Here is a 21,201-nt window from a genome sequence, read left to right on the forward strand (position 1 = left end):
TTGAAGTCATCACCAATGATTTTTGTCTAAAACTAGAGTCGTTATGCTGAATCCTGGAATTCTTCATTTTGTAATGACTACATTTTCCTGTGATAGTAATTAAATCACTGGGGGAAACTGCTGTGCTCTAAAATTGTAAGACATTAGAATGGTATTCCAGCATAAGAGAAGGGGAATATTTTCTATTAATCATACTTTTTAATTGTTGCCTTTAAGGGTGCTCTGTTTGTTTTCTTTACTGAAAGGCATCACAGAGAATACTTGGCAGAATTCATGTATATTGACAAGTTGTTTTTAAAGATGAAATCCAGCTGTGCTGTTTGTTAAGATTGAATAAGTGTGAAAAAATTTTAAATGCCTCATGTACACTTATGTGAAGCCAATGTATTTAGTTTTGTTATTACTGGAATACCACTTCTCTATATAGTCCTTTATCAAAGCAGAATTTGGAAACTGGTTCTGTGATTGCATGGTTATTTTTCAATAGACCAGACAATCAAAGCTATTTGCATTATCAGGGTTTTGCAAATGTGACTTGCTATTCTGTTTAATTTATTCTCTCTAAAACTATCAGAGATTGCTTTATCAAACCATGAAATTAAATAGTCTTTTGTTTGGCGAACTCCTCTGTATTTGGCTCTTTGTTCTCTTAACTTTTTAAAGTATTTTTTTGTCCCCATTTAATATAAAACCTTATCTAGTTCCAAACAGTGGTTGTTGGGGGAGACTGAAGTTTCAAAAGGCTATCTGCCATTATTTATATTCCCTGAGTGGCACCTGTTCCCTTTTTCCTGCCGCTAGCGTTAAAATATGTCTAAAAAGTATTTGCCCACTGCAGAGATAATTGATTGGTGAGGTATCCCTGTTGTGATTACGTGGGTTCATAAATTCACAGAGGAACTGTCAATCATCAATAACTCTAATCCATACCCATTAGGTAGAAGGAAAAAAATACAAGACAGCCAAAGTTAAATGGACATAATTGTTTGGTGCATGAAACTTTCTGGTGGGCTAAAACTTTTTGGTAGACAAAAGAAGGAGCAAGAATGTTCTGTACTTTTAATTGCGCTAAGTTTTAAAAGAAATAAACTTCTTAAATATGTTTCTTCTTTGGCTATTCTAGCTTTATAGAGCTCTGATCGAGGAGGTGTGACCATTGATTCCTTTAAAATTGTTCACTAAACATCTATACAAGCCTTTAAAATTGTATTTAAAACTTCTTTCACTAAGATTTGAAGGAAACTCATTTGGTGCTGTAAAACCTGTTGAACCAAAGGTTCCTAACAGCTGCAAAGCAGTTAACAATTTCCAAAAATGATTAGAAAAGGAAATATGTGAATTTAGTGTCCTTTCAAAGATACCAACTGCAGTTTGAGTAAGATAGCTAGTTTCCCAAAGCTCTAAATCCACCAGAGACCCCTGTCTTGCAGTCTCTTCATGAGGAGGAATTGAATGGAGCTCTTGTGGGCAATCTCAAATCCTTCTCTTGTCCAGAGAAGAATTACAGTCTGTTTGCTGGCTCTTAGTTCCACTGTCACTGGCTGTGCTTTAGTAGAACTGTCCTAAGTTTACTATGTCTTTCCCAGAACATAGTGAACTATATTTCACTATGTCCTGGGAAAGATAAAGTTCCGTATTCTGTAAGCATGACTCCAAGAAAAGTCCCAATTCTTTGTCATCTGAACATCCTCTGTATTATAACTATTTTATCTCTGTAATGCATAGAACATTTACTGCTGTAATGTTTTGCTATCTCTTTTTTTGCAAATTATTCAAGCAGAAAAGAAAGTGGTACTTATGAAGTAATTACAAGCACAATAGAAGACTTATTTGCAGATCTTGCCAAATGCTTTTTAGTATTGTATGGCTAGTTCACTCTGCCAGTCAATTCATCAGAACTTAAAACTTGACACAGGGCAGCTATCAGAAATATACACGTTTTGCGGGCTTTTTAGAAAACATGGTCTCATTTTCCTAAAAGAACCTGCTGTTTTATTCAGGGATTGAGTTACTGCCAAGCCCTGGGCTTTGTGGATAGCTCTGGAGATAATTCTTTCTACACTCCTTTTTAACAGAGCTAGCTTAGCTCTTTTAAGGCATCTGAGGATTTTATTTGGGGATGATGCAATGAGAATGGTGCAGAAAACATATAGTTAGGGTTTGCCTTTTTTATATATTAGCAATGGTATACTTTGACTAAATTATTTTTTATTTTTATTTTATATTTATTTTTAGGAAAAAAACATCATCTCCTCATAATTTCCCCTGTTACTAGGCCACCTTATGGCTGTGTCAAATATCACAATAATTTACCCAGAAATGAATAAGTACAATCCTTTTGACTCATTTGTTTAAGTTGGTTGTCTTTATCTAGTTTTAGGAACTGTGTGGAGAACAAATTATCCTTTAGGTCAGCGGCTCTCAACCTGTGGCCCGCAGACCCCGTGGGTGGTACAACGTCATAGGGGGTCTGTGAAGGCTTGAAGAAATGTTATGACTTAAATTTTGGGTTAAGTCTTGGGGATCTGTGCCCATGGTCCATGGCCACAAAAGGTATTTAAAGAGGCTTATGGTGAAGAAAAGGTTGAGAACCACTGCTTTAGGTTATATTATGCAGAAATATTGAATTTTCAAAAATTCACAAACTTTTAAATCACCACTGTAAGAAACCACTTAGCTGAACTCACATCCAAATCCTAATTCTGACTGAGGTCTTGGATGAAATTTGTTCTACCCTAAGCAGAAGTAATTGGAAAAGAAGTGAAGGACCTCAAAACCCAAACACTTCATGAAAACGGAGATGGCTTTGGATAGAATCTCCCCTAATACCAGTAGAACCTTTTACAGCGCTTCCTAGTCTTCCAACACTTCATTGGCTTATTAGATACCTTGGTGTGCCCTTCCATATGCTACACAGATTGTGCTTCACCTATTTCACTAAACCATAATAGGATCTGTTTAGTATATAATGCATATTCTCTCACCCCTTTGGTTGTGGTTCATTAAACCATGTTTTGTTTAATTTAAACTATTAAACCATGTATGTGACTATCTAATCACAGCCAGTAATAGTAACTTTACAGATGGTGTTGGACAATTCTTAAAGAGTACTTAAAATACATTTTCGATTATACCTATTTGGTAGACTAGTATCCATCAAAATATTTCATATGGATGACTTTTTTGTTGAAGTTGTAGGAATAATAAAACTATCCTGTACTCTTTTGGCTGAATTAATCCTAAATTTATTACTAAACTGCAACAGCTCGCATAGGAAGATAGGAGACTTCAAGCAGGCACATAATCTTGGTGCAACATCTACTAATCACTGGGTGGTTGTTATGTAGATGAGGACAGTTTTAATCTGATAGAGAAATCATGCATATTATTCATGGCTCTTTGTTACAGGATAAGGGAGGGAATTAAGTAGAAAGTGTTGCACAGAACCTCTCACACATTTTGGGAATCCTTCATGACTGAATGGACAGAGCTTCCAGATGAAGGACGTCAACAGTAAACTGGGTAATCATAACTGTTCCATTAAATATAGCAGAACAACCTGTAAACACTGGACCTGCCTTGACTTCTGAAGCAAGTAAAATTTTAGCTTGGCCATATAATAGATTAGGGAGGAAATTAGGCAGGCAAAGGAATTAGTAAAGAAAGAGGACGGAAAGCAACAACTGCATTTACCCTGCGGAATCAAAATCTTGTCTGATGTTTTCAGTTGCTAACAACTTGCACCCCATTTCTAACCTATTCTTGTTGTCATTAGAGAAAATCTGTTCTTGGTGATTCCAGTCTAATTTCAACCAACAAAGGCACCCTTTCAATATATTTGATGTGATTATAAAACAAATAGATGTCCAGACAGGATGATGTAGTAAAAAGGTGCATGTATAAAGTCATGGTCCCACAAAATAAAGAATTTAGAGTTGTGCTAATTTCTGGATTTAATAGAGAAAAGGTGATTTGGAATACACATTGCACCTGTCAGCAGCTACTTAAAGAAACTGTGTCTTTCCATGGGCACACACAGTGGTAGACATACAATCCCAGGAAAATATGCTTTTGATTTAAGGAAATTCTGACTGGCCTAACATGCACACCCACATGCATTCCAGGCCATGCTTCAAAGCCAGATCTCTACATAGTCCTACTAGGATTTTAAAAGTAACCATTAGAGCCTAGCTTTTCATCATGGAATTAAAATTTTAGCTATTTTAAGATTTGTAACAGTAACAGTTCACAACTAAATGGACTGAATGAAACTTCTCAGCTCTTTCAAGAGCAGCAGCCTTTCTGGATGTTACCTGTGGATTTTTAATAGGACAAATCCTTATTTTTCAGAAGAGTACATATGGTAAAACAAGCGAAGGTGGAAAAAAACTATTTTGCTTGACAGGCATTATTTGGATTTTAGGTATGGTGATAAATCCCAGAATGCCCCTTAGGCTGTGTACCTTTCACAAGGTTACATAATTTGGCTTAATCCAGCTGGTCACTAAGATACCTAAATCTATTGTTTCATTTGGGATTTACTGAAAGAGAGTAGTAAATATTACACCATGCCTCAGTTTTTTAGGTATCTCTGCTGAGTATTTTCATGAAAATACTACATGAGTAACGTGGGAGAAAAATATATCCTGTGTGAAATCCCACACGATTGCCCTGTGGGGCAGTGGGGACGACATCTCACATCTATATTTCAGTTAGAGTGGAACTCACTGGCTTCCATCCCCATATAAATCAAGCAATTGAGAAATAAATTCTGTCCAATAGATTGAAAACTTCAGAGAACTCTTGGCGATTTTCTGTCCTTCCCTAACACAAATTATAGCCCAGAACAAATCCAGCAGTTCTTCTTCTATAATCTGAAAGTTTGAAGGATAGAATTGAAAAGGACTTCAGAGGTTATTTTATTCTGCCTTGCTGCTGAAGCACTTTGCACAAATGGATGCTCAGACTGCTTCTCTAAAGGAGAATATACCAGTCCATGAAATGGGCTGTTCTGCTGGCTGGCTGCTTTTACTGGTAGGAAACCCCTAATTATGTAGCTTGAATCTGTGAGGTTCAAGCCATTGGTTCTGATCGTTGCCCCCTAGGCCAGTGTTTCCCAAACTTGACAATTTTAAGGCATGTGGACTTCAACTCCCAGAATTCCACAGCCAGCGTTGCTGGCTGTGGAATTCTGGGAGTTGAAGTCCTCATGCCTTAAAATTGTCAAGTTTGGGAAACACTGCCCTAGGCCAACAGCAACAATTCTACTTCTTCCTCAGTATGACAATCTGAAGTGTACCGTCATACCTCTCCTCAGTCTTCTGCAGGCAAACATATGTAGGTAATTCCTTGCAGAACTTGATTTCCCATCCTCTCACCATTTTGGTTGTCCTTTTCTGAATTCCCTCATTTGTTGAATATCCTTTTTAGACCACAGTGCCAAGAACAACAAGCTATTTCAATGTTATCTAAGCAAAGCAGAGGAGATTGGGACAATTTCTTCCTGTGCTCTATTCTTTGCTTTTGGACTCTGTGTTAATCTATCCCAAAATAGCATTTGCTTTCTTAGCAGCCTCATTACAACTATTGGCTCATGTTCAACTTGTGATCTTCTACAGAACACCTAAATATTTTTCAAATATACTACTACCAAGCCAGGTGCTCCCCATCTTATACTTACACCTTTTCTTTTCACCCCCTAACTTTGGGATTTCACAAATCTCTCAATTAAATTATGTCTTGTTTGCTTTGGCCCATTGTTCAAGTCTGACTAGGTCTTTTCTCTTCCTCCTCTAAATTGTTAACCACTTCTAGTTTGGGCCATCTGGAAATATGATAATCATCTGGGTCCAAGTCGTTAATAAAAAGATTGGACAGCTGGAGCCTTGTGGTATTCCTCTTGATATTATTACTCTACAAGTTGATGTGGTATCCTTTATGAATACTTTGTGGAAATGGTTATTCAGCAAATTATGAAACCGACAATTCTGTCATCTGAGCCATATTTTATACTTTTTTTTAAAAAAAGGGGGGGCATGTGTGATCAAGAGTGAGATTCATTTTCTCCAGCCAGGTGGCTTTTAGATAATTGGGGATTGTTGGCTTGGTATTGTGGGAATTATAGGTCCCAAAGGAGCCAAGGTGGCGCAGCAGTTAGAGTGCAGTACTGCAGGCCACTTTAGCTGACTGTGTTCAGCAGGTCAGCGGTTCATATCTCACCGGCTCAAGGTTGACTCAGCCTTCCATCCTTCCGAGGTAGGTAAAATGAGGACCCAGATTGTTGGGGGCAATATAAATATTGCTTACTGGTGTACACCGCTTAGAGAGTGCTTGCACTTAAAGCGGTATATAAGTCTCATAAATAAATAAATAAACATCAGTGCCTGACAGAAAAGAGTATCGTTTGTAAGTTTCTGCTACTTTTGCTTCAAGGACTGATAGTTTCTTATGTTTACATGTGGTTCTACCCCTCCCAGAAATATATCATACGAAGCAAAACTGATTCTCTCTTAAATACTAAGTCTTATGCACACTCAAGGACAAACTGTGTTTTAACTGGTTTAAAGCCAGCTCAAGCAGTATTATCTCATCTGCTGGGACAAAGCAGATATTGGATAAACATCATTTTAGAAATTACCTAAACAAAATTCTGTGTTGAATATTTTTAACATATTTTCTAGCTAAAGAAAACCTTTAGATAGTGGGCCTTACTCTGTGAAGTTTCCGTCTACACGCAATATTTGTTTGTTCGTTTATATGTTTGTTCATTCATTCGATTTCTATAGCTGCCCAACTTAACCAACTTGACTCTGGACAGCTATAGAAATCAAATAAATAGATAAATAAGTGTGCACGCTGAAATAAGAAATAGACAAATCACTGAGTTTAATCAATCTGAGTCACCAGAAATAAAAGTCTCACTTGAATTGGGCCCTATTTAGAGGGCAAAAATGGTGTTCACACTGTTTTCTATACAGGTTGAATTGATAGGGATAAGATTGCTGGCTAGAGGACAATTTGAATGTATCCAGCACTGGCCAAGCTACAGGTAGCTCTGAATTGTTGTGTTCTAGCTTACCAGAGGAGAGAAAGCTTTGAGACTCTATCCAAAACATAGTATTTCTGTTTTTTTAAAATTTAAAAATCAATATTTTTAAAATACAGATTTGTGTGTTTGCCTTTTGCTTTTCAAGTTTGCATTACTTGTTCTACAAAAAGTAACTCCTCTGAAGCTTTTTCTAGAAATATGTTGAGTTTAAGTTTTAAACTTAATGGGAGATAATAATTTATTGTAAAAACAAATGTCTCTTACATATTAAATTCCAGCTAGGTTATACCTGTTATCTACCTGTAGATCAAATCCCCAGGTGTGACTGGGAGGTCTTGACTAATTATCTGATTTGATGTCAGGCAAATACCAGCAGATCCTTATATCCTTTAAGCACATAAGACATCTCTTAAGTCAGGGGGTGTGCAAGCAAGGCCCCAGGGCTGTCTGTCCTTCTCATTTGGGTACAGTAAGCAGAACTCCTCCAGAAATTGTCACCAAATTTGAAATTTTAACAGGCCAAAGTGGAAAATGATGAAGCATAATGGTGATAATTATACTAACTGCGTCACATCTAAATAATGATATTAAATTCCTCTTTTGGTCATGGCCCAATCTGATATTCATTGGTGGCTCATTCCAAGACCAAATCAATTTTTGAACGTACAACAGGTTACAAATCCCTCCAATATTAATTTTGACTGATCAGGATGATGGGGAATACTGAAATTCCAGTGCACTTGAAACTTAGAGTTTCACGACCCTAGAGGAACATTGAAAAAGGAATGGGATCAACATTCTTAAGTCTCTGTGTACAATTTCTAAATTTTGATCATCAAAAGCTAATAAAAGTGAAGATCTTTTGCCTCCTTGGATTCGTAAAAAATAAAATTGGGATAGTAATATTGTATAATAATAAAGTTGAATGCCAGGTTCCAGAGCTGGGAAACAGTCTGTGAGTGTCTTTGTTTGTGTGCTATAGCCTTGCTGCAGAATGAATTGAGCCTGGCCAAGAAGGTGTAAGTTGCTAATGTAATGTGCAAGGTATGAACAGCTTACAAAATGTTGTGTTTATTTGTGAATGAAGTTAGACTATGTCAGTTAACGATGATGGGTCAGAGAATGGGTACCCTTCGGATTGTCATCCAATATTTCATCCTAAGTCATAATGTGGTTTGTTTTGGGTAAGTTTGAATCTAACCATTTTGGCTTAGTGTGTAAGACTACTCATATCTCCTAGATTCATGTTAAGTGTGGTCACTGGCACTGTAGTCTGACACACAACTTTCATGGGTGGTGGAAGTACTTTACCTTCTGGATGCCAATCAAAGTTTGTGTTCAACTTCTTTGTACTGGTCATTGTATTTTGTTCAATCTCTCTCGCTCTGTCTCTGTCTCTCTCTCTTAAGCAAAAGGCCTGTCTTGGTTCTTCAGAATGATACCCTCTATTCCCAAAGGCGACCATACACTAGTGAGGATGAAGCCTGGAAATCCTTTCTTGAAAACCCCCTTACAGCAGCTACCAAAGCCATGATGAGCATCAACGGGGATGAGGACAGTGCGGCTGCTTTGGGCCTCCTGTATGACTACTACAAGGTAGCTCATGGAAGCTTGGGACTGCTTGGATTTAATTTGCATTCTTCATGCAGGGGTTAGCAATGGAGAATTGTATGGGTTTCTGTCAGCCTCATGTTCCTATTAAGACCTAAATACTTGAACACCTTACTCTAGAATTGAACACGGCTGGACAAAAACTGCTTAGTTTTTGTCTTTTAATAAAGTAATTGATACATTTCATATTCTAAGGTTCCCCGGGAAAGGAGAACTTCTGCAGTGAAACCAGATGTAGACCAGTCTGATCAAGATCATGGGAAAAGGTTCAGTATTCCGTTTTGAAATGTGTATATACATGTTTTAAGCTAGGATCCTTTTTAAAGAAATGAATAATTTTTAACTACATTGAGATTTGGCTTTTTTTATACAGAGCTGACACCAGGATTTTGTTTACCCTTGGCTATTGATTAAATCAAAGTATCTTGGCTTATACAAATTGATTAGTTGCAATAATTGTGTTAGCAAGTCATGTTATTGTATGGCAAAACCAATCAACCAAGTTATGATTTAATTAGTGCAAGATCTGAACCCAGTGAAAGACTTTTTCGAGTCATTTAAAGCTTGAGTTTATCCAGATATAATACAAATGTAACTCTACTCTTGTTCTCGACTTAATATAGGTAGATTAACATCAAATAAAGAAGTGTGTGGCTTATATAACTATAAATAATTGGAAAATTCAAACACTAGGCATCTCCCAAAAGTCATTCATATTTTTGTCCAGATTATCACTACAGATTATTATTATTAATAATAATAATAATGGATCTTGGAGGTCATCTAGTCAAACCCCCTGCTCAGGCAGGAAACCCTATACCATTTCAGACAAGGCTGTCCAGTCTCTTCTTAAAATATATAGAAAATGCTGTAGCTTAATTTTGAAAAGTGGATGGAATATGAATGTTGTTCCCCCTTTACATCTCAGAATTCTGTGGTTTCATCAAAAGTAGTTGAAAAGGAGAGTCTGCAACTGACTGCCGACTTCTCAGCTTCAGATTTGACGGAACTCAAATATTATGGAAGAAAAGTTTCCCATCTCTCTTTTTCAATTATGAGCTGAATCTTTCAATCGTCAGCAGTTTTCTGATGGTACTTTTATAACTAATTATGCAATGTGATCTTGCTACCTTTAGCTATACCAGCACTAGATTTGCCTGTTTGGCCTTTAATTTATAGTTGCAATGTCTATACTTGAGATACTTGGACTCTGATGAAAATGTGTGTTTTGCGAATACAACTGCCAGTGTAAAGCCTCAAGCTAGACATACCAACTATAGGATGGTGCTAAGGAATTTGTGATTCAAAAATGCTAAGTTTGAAAGAAAGATTGTATGCATCTGTTTTGCCCCCTTATCTCTAGTCTGAAGAAAATGAAAAAAGGGGAACAAATAGCTGAAGGGTCAGAAATATTCCCTCAGTGCTTAGTATTTCTGTTGTCTGGATTAGTTTTTTGCTCACTGGTAGCAACAGAGAATCATCCATAGAAGAAGGATTCAGCATTAGCATTTCTCCTCTTGAAATTGGTTCTTTCTGCCACATGCTTAATCTACCACTCAATCAGTTCTCTTGTTTGTTTAGGAACAGTATGCCAAATCTGACGGAACAGTCACTTATTTCTGCTGGGGAGAACAGAGTGCAAGTCTTGAAAAACATGCCTTTGAATATTGTCCTTCCACACAGTTCCCAAATGGGCATGGACAAAAGGGGCCACCTGACAACTCCAGATACTACAGTCACAGTCTCCATTGCATCTATGCCCACCCATCCAATCAAGACAGAAATTCAGACGCATAATTTTACTGTGGGCATTCCTCCAAATGTCTATCATCCAGAAGCACCTGAAAGGGTGGTGACTTTAGATCGGAGCCTCAACACTGACCAATTTAGCACCAACAGCCAGCCTCAAAATTCCCAACGACGTACTCCTGATTCCACTTTCTCAGAGTCTTTTAAAGAAGGTGTGCAAGAGGTACAGAAGTAGCCTGCATCTTTTGCTTATGGGGTTCTTTGCCTGGAACTGGGTCTTCTGTAGTGGTGAAGAAAAGCCACATAAACATAATGTTGGAATGTGACCTTGGGTAGGCAATTGGCCTTCCAGAGAATTATGAAAATAAGTTCTTACTGTTGCAAATTCTGGCTATATAAATCATAAAAACCGGAAAAGCAACAGGATTTTTGTTAACAAAATAATAGATGGGAATAATTATAAGAACTTCGGTGTACCAGATGTCATCCCTTTGTTCCTGCTCTTTGTCCAGACTCTGCTATAGACATTCGCGTAGGATAATCACTATAGATTCTGAGTAAACATAATGAGATTATGTTGGAAAAAGTTTAAAAATGCAGATTTTAGAATTTGACCATCTTAAAAGCAGAAACTTACTCAAAAGCTCTGAGAATAAATAACAATGACATTCCTTCTCCTTTCCCCTCTGATTTTGAATGTATTTACTAATCTGTACAGGGATATCAAGTTCCTATTTAAATCTTATGTAAACCTGAAATTTCAGTTCAGTGGATTAGAAATAGAAGATTTTTTTCAGGCTGGATATGGGTATATAATTCTAAATTTAAAACAAAAGCAACTTCTGTACGGTATGAAATTGCTAGCAAGAGAACATGGCTCATTTTACAGGATGTGGCTCACTCAGCTTGAATGTGAGCAAATTATGTTAGTGTGATACATGGGCTACCTGGTTCTAGACTAAGCTTGTTTTGAATTATGGGTGTCAACAAATACTCTATTAATGATAAATTTAGTGCTGAAGTATTATTTTAAAAAGTCTGTTTGCCTGAAATCTTAATATCTCCAGGTTTTTTTCCCTTCTGAACTGAATCTTCGGATGGCCAATGTGAATTCTGAAGACTATGTATTTGAAAGCATTACTGGGTAAGTGTTTTTTCCTGCAAATTTAGCTCTTACACCACAGCTGGGTTCTGATGCTCTGCAAGCTTCTCTTGGCACACCTCAGATTTGCTCGGTCCTCTTGCTCATGCTCTGGGTGTGAAATGAAAGACGGAAGCCCTGAGTGGTGAGATTTGGCCATTCCTCCCCTAATCCTTTTGGAAATATCACATGAATCAGAACATGTACACAAGAATAGGTAAAACGAGGTACTTTTCCACCCCTGGCTCGAAACTTAAAAGTTTGGCATTGCAGATTGTAAAGCTGTGTGGCCTCGCGAAGAAAAGCAGGTGGATTAATACTGAGTCTGTGGAAGTGTATTTCATTGCTCTTTTGGTGTGCCACAGAAAGTGAGCTGTGAATCAGAAAATGCTTCTACCACAAACACATTAGTGGGTCTCAAGCACTCTTTTTGTGGCTTTAATCCAATGGCTGTGGAATTCTGGGAGTTGAAGTCCACATGCCTTAAAATTGTCAAGGTTGAGAAACACTGCTTTAATCAGAGTGTCTCTGAGTTGGGGGAAAGTGGAGAGGCTCTTTTAATCAGACAATGAAAACGAGGCGCTTCAAAAGCATTATACAAATGTTATTATTTTACTCTTATTACTTTCTATGCAGTGTTTTTTCTCATCCTACCCAAATATAAAATACTGTAACCCAAGTGTAGATTAGCAAGTATAATATTTTCACAGCAGTTGAGCAATCGAGATACATCAGATTTTTAAATCAGAATACCAAATTCTAGATACCTCTGGTGGCATTTTTAAATTCTGCACATTTTAAATTCTGCCTCATTCAAGGGGAAGATGTCATCTTACATTTCCAATCCTCCTGCATTTCTCACATATCTGCCATTTATGGGCACTCCCACTATTTGGTCTTCAGCTCTACCATCTAGCACATTGGGATTGTTATGTTTGGATGATTTCATGAAATAAGTTGTTTGTAAAACTTCCTTGTTCTGAATTTTTCCAGGAACAACTTTGAATATACGTTGGAAGCTTCAAAATCACTTCGGCAGAAGCCAGGAGATAATACAATGACTTATCTAAACAAGGGCCAGTTTTATCCCATTACGCTGAAGGAAATTAGTGGTGCTGAAAGAATCCATCAACCCATCAGTAAAGTTAGAGTGAGTTATAATTAAAGAAAGTGTGTAGGAAAGAAACTAATGGCAAAGGCTTGTAACAGCATTTCTGGTGTGTAAAAGGGGAGATGATTCGTTTGTAGATGACCCAAATTTCTTATGGGCTTACCCATAATTTGTAGGACTATAAATAGTCCATGACTATTCTCAATTGACTTTAATCTGATCCATCAACTTATTTCTCCCATTTTTAGCAAGTTTTTCCTTAGAATATAAAGACATCTTTTTTGCTTGCAGTCTGTAGTGCTAATCTAAATTTAGCCCAGTAGTTTTTGGACCAGATGTGTACAATTCTTTCTTTATGCCCTTGACGGTGATCATTAGGTAGATCAAGCTGACAAATAATTACTACCTTCTTCATTCATAATATTCACATACATCAAAACACCTATCCATGAAAAAATATGAAATCCTGAACAATGACAAATTTTTGTGGCTGGGCCGGTTTAATTTTGCAAAAACATGTAACTGATTATGATCTTATAATGAACCAGACTTAAGTAGAGGTTCTTCCTTTCTTTGGGAAAGAATGTAGGGAACATCTTGAAATACCATTGAAAGACAGAACGTAATCAGCCTACTTATTATTATGCTGCTTCCTAAACTATTCCAAGTTTTGATATCTTGACATGTTATTAAGTTATTGTCTGAGGATTTTTTTTGCTTTTGCTGCTGTTGTAGATCCTACCTCCAGAACATTATTTTTCAGCCTGTGAGATTTTTTAAAAGAAAGGTGTTGCTGTTCTGAATAATAGAAAGAGGACGTGTTATAGCCGTTTCCCTGGCTTTCAGGGCACCCTTCGTGGTTAATTCCTTGCGGCTCCTCATCAAATCTGAGAAGCTTGTTCTTCTCAATTTGGAAAGCTCACTTCCCTTGTGCCTCAGAGCCCACCGATACAGATGGCAGAGATAAATTTCCGAAGTTGCTAGTCCTAGGTAGTTGCTGTCCACCCTTCAGCAAAAAAAAAAAAAAAAAAACCGGGCACTCCCCACCCCTCTGCCATCCCCACCATATGGCTTTGCTGTTAATGAAGGTTTTCTTCTCCTCCCCTTCCCTGCATTTCTTTTTCCTCCTCTTTGCAGAGTGTCATCATGGTTGTATTTGCTGAGGACAAAAGCCGGGAGGATCAGCTCAGGCACTGGAAGTACTGGCACTCCAGGCAACACACAGCTAAACAAAGGTGCATTGACATAGGTAAGAAGCTCTCAAGCAGCAGGTGCCAAAACAACTTAGCAGGGTTTCAAGTGTTGCGTTTGCTTGTGAGCTCAGGACCATCTTCAGTCAATGCTTTCCATGGCTCTCAGTCTTGTCTGCCCCTCTTTTGGGGGTTTAGATGGAAATCCAACTGGCCATCAGAACATCTCAGTTTGGAGGGAATTACCGATTTAAACAAATATACAAATCTCTGTTGCTCAGTCAATTGACCGACCAATCGTTCGGTCAAATGGATCCATAGTTGAGTAACAGAAGTTTGAACTTGCAAGAGACGTTGAAACGAATCTAATGCTAAAAGCTGGAGAATGGTTCATAGGGTGGACTGTGTTTCAAGCAGCTGGTTGCAAGGTTGCTCCAATAGAACTGGCCATGGCTGTTAGGGCTTTGTGCTGCAGTATCTGCCTATATCAAGTTCATCGTATCTGAACATTGCAGAAATTTGAATAATCGTGTCTTCTGAACTTCATTACATTTTCAGTCATCACTTCTTAGAATCCTCTTTTTCTTCTGTCCCTCTTCCCTAAAAGAGCGTTTTTTTTAAAAAAATTCTTATCCCCAAAACCCCTTTGGCCTCAAAGTTGCCTGTAGTTCATGCCATCAACCCTGGAGCTTCTTGGCTCTACAAATGTATGGATTAGAAGTTGTTACTCAGTGCAGAGGGGAAAGGCACTCTTCACACGAGCAAAGCTGCTATTGCTTCTTAGTCAGAGATCTGAAAGGACATTTTGAGGTTGCAAAACAGGTTCCAAGACTGAGATGCTGGCAGGCGTCAAGCCCTAGGTACAGTTTGGGCAAGGAGATGAAAGATGACATTACAGATACCCATTTGCGTACAGCCAAGCTGTGATTGGCCCATTTCCAGCTCCTTTGGTTTGAAGGCTGGGCTGCAGTCAATTTTTTTTCTCTTGTAAATAAAAGTGGGGATTAATGCTTAGCACTTAAAGGCAGACACACATGCAAATCTTCCTTTATTATAAGTTTTTATGAAGAGCAACATATCCTGGTTGTGCTGGCTAACATTTTTTCAAGCAAAATTGAGGGCATGACAAAGGTAGCAGCTATTGCCTGTCTTCTTTGCTATTTCTTAATTTCATTTCCTGCACTGTGCTTAAAAAAAAACTTAAAGAGGTGCCCAGAGAAACATTTAGAATTCTTTTGTCTTCTCTAAGACAGTTCAGAAGAAAAAGGACCGCTTGCCTAATTTGTGTCTGTGTTTGTCAGTCAACTAAGCTATTTTAATATATTTTCCCTCCTTTCTGTTGTCAACAGCTGATTATAAGGAGAGCTTTAACACCATAAATAATATTGAAGAGATAGCCTATAATGCCATCTCCTTCACTTGGGACATTAATGATGAAGCAAAGGTAAGTGCCAGGGCTCTTTCTTCCCAATGCTTTTGAGTATTAAGGAAAGAAAGGGAAAGCTTAAGGTGAGAGCCAGTTCTCTCCAGTAGGTAAGCCACCGGGCTAGAAAACAAGGAGACTGTGAATTCTAGTCTCACCTTAGGCATGAAAACCAGCTGGTGACTTTGGGCCAGTCACTCTGTCTTAGCGTATGACGTCAGGCTTGGATGACAAGCTGGTTAGCCAATTCCTGTCACAACCAATGAATCAATAGTTGGTTGGACAAAAAAAAAAAAAAAAGCAGATTCTGCACTTTTGGAAAACACTAGGAAGAAAAATAAAATTAAGCTTGTAGCTCTCTTAAAAATAAACTGTGATGAAATAGCTGCTGAAAGATTGCCAAAAGCTTTCTGGGAAAATAAAGTTTGAAGCTGATGAAAGCATCACAGCTTTGATTATGAAATGGCATGAAGCCCCCAAAAGGTAACCCTTTTCTGACTACTCCCCCCCCCCCCGTTGCCTCTGGATTTAGTCTGATCAAAGAAGCATGAATGTACAGGAGTCAGAAAGTGCATTGGGCCTTTTCGGTATTCTTCCAGCAGAAGACAAGGTGGTTGGTTCAGCATCTGAGACTGCTGTTCTTGTTCAAACACATAGCTTTCAGTCATCTCAGTTTAAACAGAGGTGTGTTTGCAGGCTGGAACTTGTAGTCCTCTGCAAACAGTCCATCTCCTCCACCGAGTGTCCTTGCATGTCAGTTGAATGGAGTCACCTTGCATTTTTCCATTTGCTCTTTGGATATCACTAGATAGACTTCTGGTGATGTCACCTATGGAACTTTCCCTGTGTTTTGATATGGAGCTTTCAGGGAATGCTGGGTAACCTAATTTGCCACTCAGAGTCTCCTTGAACAGGGGGCATATTTATTTATTTATTTATTTATTTATTTATGAGACTTATATACCACTTTTAAGTGCAAGCACTCTCTAAGCGGTGTACACCAGTAAGCAATGTATATATTTACATTGCCCCCAACAATCTGGGTCCTCGTTTTACCTACCCCAGAAGGATGGAAGGCTGAGTCAACCTTGAGCCGGTGAGATTTGAACCGCTGACCTGCTGAACACAGTACTGCACTCTAACTGCTGCGCCACCTTGGCTCATATAATATAAATTAAAATTATAAATTCATTAAATATAAATTTAATAAAAATAAATAAATCTCATATTTATTAGACGTTCAAAAGGGAAGCAAAATTTGATCAATGAACAATAGCCAAAATTGTGTTATCCTATTAAGAAGGGTTTTCCAAGCCATCAGTTTGATTTTGATTGGCAAAATCTCTTGGCTAGTTCAAAAATATTCTCAACTTTGGCAAAAAAAAAAGATATTCAGAATTATTTGAGATATTAAAAGAATTCTCAAACGATTCTGAAATAATTTCTTAGAATTTGGGGGTGTCTTTCACACTGGAAGCCCATCCATGCTCATGATGGGCTTAACTGTTTTGAAATGTACCAGGTGTCTTGGGACAATTCTATCATGTCCTAGATGCAGCAGTGATCTAGGTTTCTTCTAGTAAAGTATAGCTTAGGGAAGCTGTTTTTAACTGGTACCTGTCCAGGTGCATTACTCTCCAATTCCCATAAACATTAGCCAATATAGTCAAAGATCTTTGCTCCTTTTGGCTGAATATGTGAATTGAAGACCAATGTATGTGGAATGAATTTGGGTAGAAAAGGCTTGTCTAATCTGCTATGAGTCATATGAAGAGCAAGTATAGATCATGGAAAAGGCAGCTGTGGAAAGGATCTTTTCACCAGGAATCCCTTTGGAGCTAATAGAATTCTGATCTGATAGAGGATTTAATTGCAATGGGGAACTAAATGTGTATAAAGTCACTGTCTGAGCTATTTAGTTTTTTTTAAATACTCTTTACATTAATAAACCTCTGAATTTGCCACTGGATTTCAAGAGCACTGCCTTCCTTCCTGAAGAATTTCGGGCTGGTTTTTTTTCAAGGTCTGCCTCTTGCTAGAGATCAAAAGAAGAATCTGTCTTGCACGGCTCTGTGTATTCCTTTATTTAGGAGGAGCTGCTAAATAATAATAAAAAAAAAAATAGCAACCTGAATATGACCAGTATGCCAAGACTTTCTGAATAGTAATTCTGGCCTTGTGTGTATATATACCTATGTGTACATATAGGGGAATATGGAGACAACCTTGAGGAAGGAAGCGTTAAGTAAACTTCAGTTTAACCCTGGTGTAATAAGAAAAACTCATGATAATCCTGACCTGCTTCTGTTTAGTATCGGAGAGAAACTCTGATAGGTTTTCAAGATTCTCCTGCTATTATGTCCTATAACAATAAAGTAGAGTTCCAGTATACCTTGTATTTCCTGTTCCCTCAGCTGCAGTACCTGTAACAGGTGTACAAGAAGGACTACAGCAGTGGTTCTCAACCTGTGGGTCGGGACCCCATTTGGGGTCGAACAACTATTTCATGGGGGTCACCAAACAAGGATGTCCGCCATTTTTTCCCCCTTTTCTTTGGCCATGCCCCTGGCACCCGGTGATGTATAAGTGGTTGGGGGTCACCACAACATGGGGAACTGTATTATGGGGTCGCGGCATTAGAAAGGTTGAGAACCACTGGACTACAGCATTTCAAGATGCATTTCTGTCTGCGTATGTATGTTGGGGGGGGGAAAGACTGCTACTGCTTCAAATGTCATTCCCCATCTTCTCTCAAACAAAACAAAATTTAGCACAGAAGCTTTATGTTGGAAAGAAATTATGTCTGTCTCTGCATCAACAGAATAACCTTTTTAAAGTGTCTATGGAGATTGTCAGTCCATCCAGATCATGGTTGTCCCAAAAGTGCTTTTTTTTTTCAAAAGCGCAACTGGATAAGAAGACGTTTCGCTTCTCATCCAAGAAGCTTCTTCAGTTCTGACTTAAATCCTTCCATCCGCCGCCATTCAGTCAGAACTGAAGAAGCCTCTTGGATGAGAAGCAAAACGTCTTCAAGGAAAAACAAAGTACAGTTACCTTTTTGAAAAAAGCACCTTTGTGACAACTTTCTTAAAAATTGAATAAAATGGGACCAAATGCAGCCAGAGAAACGAACAAAAGAAAAACAGAAATTTGGATATAGGGTGGATATGGCCAGGGTCTGTGGGGAAAAGAAATCCAGAAGTCCAACTCCAAATCCCATTTGGTGATACTTGAGAATTAGCTGCTCCTTCTCACCTACAGATTTTGTAAATGTTTCTTTGTTCCAAACCAGAAAGGAGAAGATGCAGAAATGGCTTCTGGAATTCTTCCCAACCCCTTAATAATAGTACTGCACAAGGCCACAAAACAAGGAAGGAAGACAGAGAGGGATTTGGAATGGAGGAATCAGCAACCCCCCCAGACTGATTGCATCCCCCATAGGATTTCCTATGGGAGATGCAATCAGTCTGGGGCAGTGTTTCTGAACCTTGACAATTTTAAGGCATGTGGACTTCAACTCCCAGAATTCCACAGCCAGCAATGCTGGCTGTGGAATTCTGGGAGTTGAAGTCCACATGCCTTAAAATTGTCAAGGTTCAGAAACACTGGTCTGGGGGGATTGCTGATTCCTCCATTCCAAATCCCTCTCTGTCTTCCTTCCTTGTTTTGTGGCCTTGTGCAGTACTATTATTAAGGGGTTGGGAAGAATTCCAGAAGCCATTTCTGCATCTTCTCCTTTCTGGTTTGGAACAAAGAAACATTTACAAAATCTGTAGGTGAGAAGGAGCAGCTAATTCTCAAGTATCACCAAATGGGATTTGGAGTTGGACTACCTTTTAAATCAGCTTCCCTTTCTGGATGCATAACTTTTTCCTACATTGCTCTAGAGCAGGGGCAGGCAACCTTGGCTCTTTTATGAGTCATGGACTTCAACTCTCAGAATTCCTGAGCCAGCGTGGCTGGCTCAGGAATTCTGGGAGTTGACATCCACGAGTCATAAAAGAGCCAAGGTTGCCTGCCCCTGCTCTAGATCCTGAACTCAAGAGTATGGTTTCCATAGCATCACTACATTCAGACCAAGAGTTATTTGCCGAAGAATAGAACATCACTGGTACTCCATGTACACGAGCCATAGTATTGATGGCAGTGATTGTATATTTGATTGAGAGGATAATATTTTTCATAGTTAGTCAGAAGGATCTATTTCAGTAGGATCTATTCTCAACTAACAGTTTTTAGGACCACAATGTCAGTCTTTCTAGAGGGTGATCATAAAATATTAATCATAATCTGATACAGTACCTAGATTAAAATCTCTCTTTAGCTTTGAATAATTCACTTTCTTGGTGTGTTAAACCGCTTTCTCTCAACCTGTTCCCTTCATTTCTGTCTGCACTACCACTTGACTTTTGTTTTTTTAAGTGTCTTTTAATAAGTATACTTACAAACAGAGCAGTAGGTTGTTGCCATGCACTATATTTATTTGGCAAAATCTATGAGGCTCCTAGGCCTTTATATAAATGTCATGTCCGAGCCGAGGTGGCGCAGCAGTTAGGGTGCAGTACTGCAGGCCACTTTAGCTGACTGTGTTCAGCAGGTCAGCGGTTCAAATCTCACCGGCTCAAGGTTGACTCAGCCTTCTATCCTTCCGGGGTAGGTAAAATGAGGACCCAGATTGTTGGGGGCAATGTAAATATATGTATACATTGCTTACTGGTGTACATCGCTTAGAGAGTGCTTGCACTTAAAGCGGTATATAAGTCTCATAAATAAATAAAATAAATAAAATAAAATGTCCAAAGTACTGGGCTAGAAAGTGAGAGATCATGAGTTCAAGTTCCACCTTAGCCAAGAAAGCCAGCTGGATGACTTTGGGCCAATCTCTCAGCCCAACTCACTTCACAGGGTTGTTGTTGTGTGGAAAATGGGAGGAGGAAGGTGTGTTGGATATGTTTGCCACCTTGAGTTGTTTGTAAAAACAATAAAGGCAAGATACAAATAAAAAAAAATGAATTAAAGCCACTTACATGTAAAAAAGTTGGGTGAGGTAGGAGACAGTGAAGACTGAGCAATGTATTCCTTAACAGTCAAGCAAGGACATAAGGAAAGCCTCTTTTGCGTATGTTCCCTGCCTCTCACACCCCCCGCCCCAATCTCCACCCCCCCCACTTTGAATGCTTCAGAAAACATGAGAATCACAAGATGGTTGCCCTTTTCTTAGCTGCACCTGACAGATGATCCGGGCAAATGTTCAGAAGAGAGGAAATGGAAGGCTTTCACAGTTGAATTTGGCAGGGGACTCTTTAAGGAAGGATTTGTGGGCAAAGGAGGAGGTGATTAGGGGATGGGCATGAAGCAGTTCCAAATTTTATTGCTAAATAAATATTCCCTCCTCATCATGTAAGCCCGATGTGTTTATCCTTCCAGTACGTCAGCATATGCTGATGCTTAAAATGGCATAATTGTGAAGCAGATATCAAACGCATGGCAAGCTAAAACATGGTATTCACCTGTATTGGCCATTTTTTTTTAACCAAACTACCTTTTTTAGGGATAATTGAAATTCGGTAGTCATTGGAGCCCAAGTTGAAAGAACCACCTATTTGTTCATTTCTGCATCATGCAAATTCATCTGGTGTGCCTCTTAAATAAACTCTGAGAACAGGTAGAATACACCAAAGTCTAGCAAACAAATAATCCATCTTGATAAGGTAGCTGCAGGATGCTTGAAACCTTCTAAATGCTGGCAGAATATGTAAGTGCTACACTGTAAGTTAATAGTGGAAGGAGCATGGGCATCGATGACCAAAAATGTACATGTTGCGCTGCAATTCTACACATACCTATTCAGTTATAAACCATTGTACATATTATATGAGGCTTACTATAAGTTGGGGGTGGTGGTACAAGTTTGCAGGTGGACAGTCT

At 38.6% G+C, this 21,201-nt stretch overlaps 1 protein-coding gene across 5 annotated transcripts in view; it reads left to right on the plus strand.

The window, feature by feature from the left end:
- GRHL1 (grainyhead like transcription factor 1) overlaps positions 1-21,201 on the plus strand; it is a 63,757-nt gene that overhangs the window by 3,178 nt on the left and 39,378 nt on the right. For all 5 annotated transcript variants that reach the window (XM_039331921.1, XM_039331920.1, XM_039331919.1 and 2 more), the window contains exons 2-8: positions 8,458-8,644; positions 8,855-8,925; positions 10,241-10,631; positions 11,476-11,552; positions 12,543-12,699; positions 13,798-13,909; positions 15,200-15,294. In XM_039331921.1, the coding sequence (XP_039187855.1) occupies positions 8,458-8,644; positions 8,855-8,925; positions 10,241-10,631; positions 11,476-11,552; positions 12,543-12,699; positions 13,798-13,909; positions 15,200-15,294 (1,090 nt within the window). The remainder of the gene's footprint in view (positions 1-8,457; positions 8,645-8,854; positions 8,926-10,240; positions 10,632-11,475; positions 11,553-12,542; positions 12,700-13,797; positions 13,910-15,199; positions 15,295-21,201) is intronic.

Source organism: Crotalus tigris, unplaced genomic scaffold (assembly GCF_016545835.1).
Source record: "Crotalus tigris isolate CLP2741 ecotype Arizona unplaced genomic scaffold, ASM1654583v1 scf7180000024439.5362192, whole genome shotgun sequence".
Taxonomy (NCBI): domain Eukaryota; kingdom Metazoa; phylum Chordata; class Lepidosauria; order Squamata; family Viperidae; genus Crotalus; species Crotalus tigris.